The 6958-nt window shown below is 40.0% G+C and overlaps 1 protein-coding gene across 3 annotated transcripts in view; it reads right to left on the bottom strand.

Annotated features, from left to right (window-relative positions):
- Positions 1–230: 230 nt before the first annotated feature.
- Positions 231–6958, bottom strand: part of ATXN7L1 (ataxin 7 like 1) — a 232420-nt gene continuing 225692 nt past the window's right edge. For all 3 annotated transcript variants that reach the window (XM_019509425.1, XM_019509422.1, XM_019509423.1), the window contains 2 exons: positions 5582–5656; positions 231–2894 (listed from right to left, as the gene is read on the bottom strand). In XM_019509425.1, coding sequence (XP_019364970.1) covers positions 2853–2894; positions 5582–5656 — 117 coding nt within the window. In that variant the 3' untranslated portion in view covers positions 231–2852. The remainder of the gene's footprint in view (positions 2895–5581; positions 5657–6958) is intronic.

Below are 6958 nucleotides of genomic sequence, written 5' to 3'. Positions count from 1 at the left end.
GAAGGAATGGGAAGTGTGTGCACCTACCTAGCAGTGCTGGCAAAGCCGATGCAAAATGAACAGCAACGGTGGGGCGTGTAAAAGTCAGCAAAGGAAAACACAGGGAACTTTTTCAGCACAGAAATCCAGCTGACCTCCATGGTCCCTGCCAACTGCACAGTCAGGGTTTGAGTACAATTCAACCTATACCTACAGACCTTTGTTTTCAAAAAGATAAACAACACTGCAAATTTATTTCTTACAAACATATAAATTATTTTATTTACAAAGCCATGTTACAAAAAAATAATAATAATAAAGCAAAAAAACCCCAAACAAACAAACAAACAAAAAAATACAATCGCTCACTAGAGAATATCTCCAGGCCTGGTGTTGAACCATGGCAGTATCAATCAGATACGGGTTTGTTCTGTTTTTCCTTTTTTTAAACTGTAAGCCATAGAATTTACTATTTACACCTACTTTAGACATTTACTCTGCTTACAATTATCACAAGCATGGAATGAACTCTATTTGATACTGCTAATACATAAAGGTGCAGGACAAAGAATGAAAATACTTAGTGTTACAAAATATGGATTGTAGAAAAGAAATTGACTGTACAAGTATGGCATTTTTTCTTTAGAATGATTGGACATGCTTTCTTCAAAAGTCTTCTGGAAAAGGTTCTAAAATCTGTAGTAGGAAAGCACAATAGAGCAGGTGCAAATTTGTTTCTGTGCAACAACAGTTATTTAATATACCCCATGACTGACCAGCTATGCAAAACCCACAGAGTTTTGTTAAAGTGCCATGGGTCAACAGCATAACAAAATATAAGGTGTAAATAGAAAAATTTCTTTTTTTCTTTTTTAAAACAAGAGTTCACTGAGAATCAGCAGTAATAGAATATGCTGTATAAACTATTCTCTACAAAGGTTGATCAGCATTATTTACAATCGTTACATTGATACAAAAGAAGGCATACAAGTTATCCAAGTCGCTTTTTATGGCTGACGGGCCTATGCATTGCGTATGTGTAACAACCAAAGCTTCTGAGCCTCTATTGCTGGAAACGAATCACAAGATCTTCAGGCAAATGGGGGAGAAAAAGAACTGCTGAGTGAATGCTACACTAAGAATGCATTATAGGCTGGTCCAGTTTATATCCATTTTTTTAATGTTTATTTCCATTTCACTTTTCAGGCTGATTTTTTAATACATAGAAAATTAAATAATGATTCTGTATGAAGGAAGAAATACCATGGGGTTTTCACTTGATGCTTAGCTTTCCCGAAATGCTGTCAGGTCTAAGCCAGTTCAAAAATACATATAAAGCAGCATTCAAAGGACAGTCTCCATATTCCAGCTTTCCAATTAAAAGATGCATGTTAAGAGCTAAAACTTCTTAAAACTACTGAATTGCTCACTCCTTCAGTCATTAACTAGCATTATTTCTCAGAAGCAGCCACTGAATCTCACCACCACTTGTTTTCCCTCCAAAGGTGAAGTGACAGTTGATTAATTAGAGGGTGACTTTGTTACTGAGATTTTTTAAATCCTGCAGTTTTACAATTCAAAATAAATTAAAAAAAAATCAACATAGTACTGCTCCTAAAACTAAACAAGACAAAAATTGTGCAAAAATAACAAAGATATGTACACATTTTTTCAGTCTGAAGAAATGTACAATAAAAACATAATTCAAAGAACATCTTAAAAATATAAACATTGCTTCAACTTTCCTAAGTTTCATACTGTTTCTGAAACTATTCCGGTCAGTTAGCTCCGAAATATAGCAAAACATAAATTATTACAAAATTAACACTATAAAAATTTACTTTAAGAATATCTTCTAAACTTTTTTCAAAGGGTCTAGCCTTGTTTATAATTGCTTAAACATTTTATAAGTTTTAAAATCTGCCTTAAGCCTTCTTTTTTTAAAAAAGAAAGTAGTAATAATCTCTCTATTTGCAGTCTCTCTCCTTTCCCCAAGATGTAAATAAACCAGCATAAGTGCACTTTTAACACTGTAGAAATAAAAATTAACTCCTCTGAACTAATGTTCCAGTACCTAGTATCAGCTTCCCGATTATAAAATCTACATTTTATAAAAAAAAATATTCAGTAATCCTATAAGAAAATACTGTCAATGCAATTCTACTGATGCAAACCAGTCTGCTTAACTCTTGTCCTTGCATCCAGATCTTTTAATGAAGCAAACCATTAGTTTGATCTTAAGGGTCTAGACTCCTGTCAATTTTCATGTTGAGTTCCTACTAACAATAATGGGAGTTAGGTGCATAAATCATCTATGCCTTGACTGGAGTACAGCTTCCTTAAGACGTTTATCCTCTGAATGCTGAGCACTTGGATCTCCCTCTGAAGTCAGCTGGAGCTGAGGTGTTAAGCACCCACCAGGATTATTCTCTACAGTTACAATGCCCCAATTGTTACACACTGCTGAGAAATGCACTCAGTAATATTTCTTATCCATAGGACAAGCATAAATACAGGGATTACTGTAGTTTTTAGGTAATGACAAGCAGTTTGGGGAACAACTGAAAATAAATTCAAACCATGAATTTGATTATTCTGGAATGTCCACTGTCAGTGCTGTAGGAAACAAAGGGAGCAATGCAATACTAACAGCTTGAAAAGTCGTGAAACAGAACAAAGCAGAATGCACAGATCAGTGGCAAATACTAAGTGAGAAACTAAACAAAGCACTCGTACAGTTTTTTGTAAATTTAAAATTTTCTTTAAAACCACAAATTGATAAAAGGTTAAATCCACCTGCAGGACAGAAAATAAAAACCCTGTGGAGTAGGGCTGCTGAGAGCTAGAGATTATCAGCTGGTTCCATTTCATTCTTATGGAAGAGTCCTTATCCTGCCAGTCCGGTTTGACGTCTTCTAAAAAAAGAAATCAGAGCCAGTTTCAAAACCAAGACATTACATTTTTCAGTATATGCATTTAATAGTCAACACTGTGACTACTTTCATAATGCAACTAATGCTGCAAGGAATAATAAGAAACAAACCCTCTTATTAGGTCTTGTAATAACTGAAGTTTAATCCCTTTTGCAAAATGTAGGTCCCTGGCAGACATTACGTTTACTGTACAACTCATCGGTTGATAGTCTGATAAGTTACATGCCATGCCACATGTTCACCCAAAATGCCAAACCAGCTACAAAGATGTTCCTCATTTAATGCGGAACATCTTTGTGGCTCATTTCTCTGGTTCTTTAATTTGAACATGTGGCATGTTAAGGCTTTCCCTGCAGCCTGGTTGCCCCACAACCCTTTTCCACTACAGTACTAGGTGTGAAACTTCCTCTACTTGGCTCTCCCCACTTTGCAAGTTGAAAGCCACATGCTTGGCAGCTGGTTGCTGGGATCGTGCAGCTTTCAATTTGCTGAGCAGGGGGAACCAATCAACTTGCCTTGCCTGATAGCTGCAAACCCACACGCCCTACAATTCTGCACACTGGGGATGTGCAAAGCAGGCAGTATTCGATTTGGATTCAGCCTGGTTCAGGGAACAGTGATTCAAAACGCTGATTCGGATCGCTGTCCTGGTCTGAGTCAGCCAAATCTGAATCTGAAGATTCGATACCCATTCAGAGAATCAGCGATTTGGCCATAGACACAGCTTTGTACCTCGAGGTATCAGGCATGGCTCGTGAATGCTGAGATGGTGGGACAGATGTATCTTTTCCTTACGCAGCATATCCAGTAGCTCAAAGCACTGCGTTGTCACTTCCTCTTAATTTACATATTCATATTTAAAAACCTTAACATTGAGCACTTATAATATTAAAAAAGTCAGTTACCTAAAATGTTACTTAGGCAATACCATTTAATTCATTATAAATTAATGTGGAGACAAAATTCTGATGACGTACTTTAAATACACAGCTGACAGCAGTAAGTAAATGGGATATGTTCATGTCATATCACGGTACCAGCTCCATTACTATTTATTAAGGACCACACAGCTCAGCCTGCCCAAAACAGTATCAGCTGCTACAACTAACTTCCAGATAAATTTATGTTAAGTAACTGACAAAAATCTTATCCAAGAATATTGTACGCAGAATAAGAATGAGATATGAACTGCAGCACACGCTGTCCAGCATTGACACCACCACATTTTAAAACCTCTACTCAAGCCACTGAAAAATCACAAAACTGAGCAAACCAACCCAGCCCAACAAGAAAACCACACACATCCTTTCCGAGCCCAATAATATATATTTTTTCTTTGCCCTTAAAATTCCTGTCCTAAGGCCACATACAGATGTTCTGTTTCTACTGTGAGAATCATCATGCTCCCTGTAGAAACTGACTGTACAGATGTTCCAGCTTCTTCCAGCAGCTTAAATCCTGCCAGGGTCCAGGAGCAGCTGTCTCCTCTGGGTGCTACTTGTAATTGGACACTATTATGTCTTAACATAGCAAAAGCCAGTTCTGAGACACATGCAGTAGGGACAGATTTCTCCATGAAATTTTTCTTAAAGCTAGTTATTCTCCCCATGTACACAACCTCCATACCTCAGCTAGCAACAGGGAAAATGATTTGGATAATAAGTTGATTTATTATAGGTCACAATTTGGTAGTTCATTTTTTAAGGAAAGCAACTCAGATTCTTCTCAACCGAGGGAAATGATGTGAGCCAACAATATCAGGGCCACTGCTATTTCTTTTCTCTATCTCTTGCCTCATCGACATGAGGGACACTGAGCAGCATAGGGATTTGGAATAACTCTGCTGGTATATTTTAGTTACTCCAGAACAAAGTGCCCACACAGGCAGTTTTCCTGGAACAGCTGCTGTGAAACGCTTATCCCTCTGCGGGGACCACGCCACAATCCAGTTAGAGGCTTTTGTGTTCCAGTCACCGGCTGGTAAGGCCACTCAGCCCAGAGAGGTTAAAGGGTAGGACCAGGCACAAAACAGTCTGTTACTCCTCCAGGCTGGGGTATGAATCACAGGCCAATCACCTGCCCACATAAAAATGAAAGTGCCTTTCCAGCAGACGGCACAGGAGGGATGGCAAAGATGGGCGTGACTTCTGATAGCCAGGGAAGGACTCAGTTTAGTTTATGTTGCCAGAATTACCAGTCAAATTCTCTCTTTTCTTTCATATTTCTGTCTTTTCTCTCTCTCTCTCCCTCAATTTTACTTTTTGCCCATTTTTAGATTCTTTTCCCTCTTCTGTGCCAATTTTGGACTTTGCTGGGGCAACCAGTTAGGGAAATCGGATATAGCTGCATTGGCCAATGCAGTTTCCTTTTGCAGTTGGTGCCACATATAAAACATCAGTTCAGTGACTACTTCTGTTGAGAGGTTTTCCAGTATCTATGGGACAGACAGACAAGCTTATTGGGAGATGCTGTGGATAGACAAAAATAAGCAGAAAGTGTGTCATTCATAAAACCAGAGGGCAAAACAACTGCAAAAAAATTCTAGTGTTAGTACAAGAAAGAGAGGCTATGTGTATAAAGGGTATTTATATTTATAAGCTTTAATGCACAACACAATTTGAATGTTACTTGACAGAGTATCCGGTACTTTAAAAAATAAAGCAACTTACTTGTCTGTTGTGTACTGGATTTGACGTACTTGAAGGACTGGATTGTGACAAAGCTACACTGCTATTTTTTCCAATCTGAAAGACATCAATGGGGTAGTATTAAGACACACATTGTTGGCAGGTGAATGCAGAAGCTACTCACAGTCTGGTTTTCTTTCATGTCTAAAGTGGTATTAACTTTATATTTAGAAGACAGAATTAGTATTGCCATTGCAGTTATGCACATTCCTTGGGACTCCTAGTGATCTTTTTGAACCACCAAGCTATTAAAAAGGCAGGTGTCTCGGATCCACAGGCAGAATCTCTAGAGGATCTCTGGCTCCCCTGAAGAGAGGTGGGGGAAGCTGCGTGAAACACTCTGGAGGCAGTGACCGTTAGGGGTCGCTAGAGGGGGGCTCCCTGGGACAGGAGGAAGGGAAACGGAGGGTGAAGGAGCTAGCTGTGGCTGAGTGGAAATCGACCCTGGGAGATTTTTGCAGGGCTAAGTGATAGTCTGAACACAGGGAAAGGATTTTGTCAGTTTGGTTTTACAGTACTCTGTTGTCAAAGCATGTGATCACTTTCTATTTGATGTCATCTGTCCTTGTAGTAAACCCTTTTGTTTTTTTGTTGCTTTACCAAAGTGCCTGTAGCAAACCATAATTTCTGGGTGACTTTATAACTTGCGCATACCTGTTCAGCAGAATGGGGGACCAACAGGTTTAGCCAAACCCAGCGTATCTTTGGGAGCACCCTGATCCCTGAGGGTTTTATCAAAGCAGGTAACAAAGATTATATTTCAGAAGCATAGAAGAACAGTAACAGTATGGCGTGGAAAATCCCAATTCCAGTAGTCCATCTGTCTAGCTGTGCTGTGGCCAGACTCTGCCATGCTGCTACAGGCAGCTTACAAGTGGATGCCCCGGACTGCAAAGGCCTCGAGCTGTCAGGGTGGTCAACCCAAGAAAAATTTTTTACTGACAACCTACAAACATTTTCATAGTTTCATAGTTTCTAGGGTCGGAAGGGACCTGAGCAGATCATCTAGTCCAACCCCCTGCCATGGCAGGAAAGAGTACTGGGGTCAAACGACCCCAGCAAGGTGGTCATCCAACCTCCTCTTAAAAACCCCCAGGGTGGGAGCCTGCACCACCTCACTTGGAAGCTGGTTCCAGACTCTAGCCGCCCTGACCGTGAAGTAGCGCCTCCTGATGTCCAACTGAAACCTTCCCTCCGCCAGCTTGTGACCATTGTTCCTGGTCACTCCTTGCGGCGCTCGGGGGAACAGGGACTCCCCCAGCGCCTGCTGATCCCCCCTAACCAGTTTATAACAGGCCACAAGATCCCCCCTCAGCCTTCTCTTTTGAAGGCTGAACAGGTTCAGGTCCCGCAACCTTT

The sequence above is a fragment of the Gavialis gangeticus genome, unplaced genomic scaffold (genome assembly GCF_001723915.1).
Source record: "Gavialis gangeticus isolate Ggan-Ray unplaced genomic scaffold, GavGan_comp1, whole genome shotgun sequence".
In the NCBI taxonomy this organism is placed as follows: domain Eukaryota; kingdom Metazoa; phylum Chordata; order Crocodylia; family Gavialidae; genus Gavialis; species Gavialis gangeticus.
Note: the sequence above shows the minus strand (reverse complement) of the source record. Positions and strands in the feature narration are given on the sequence as shown.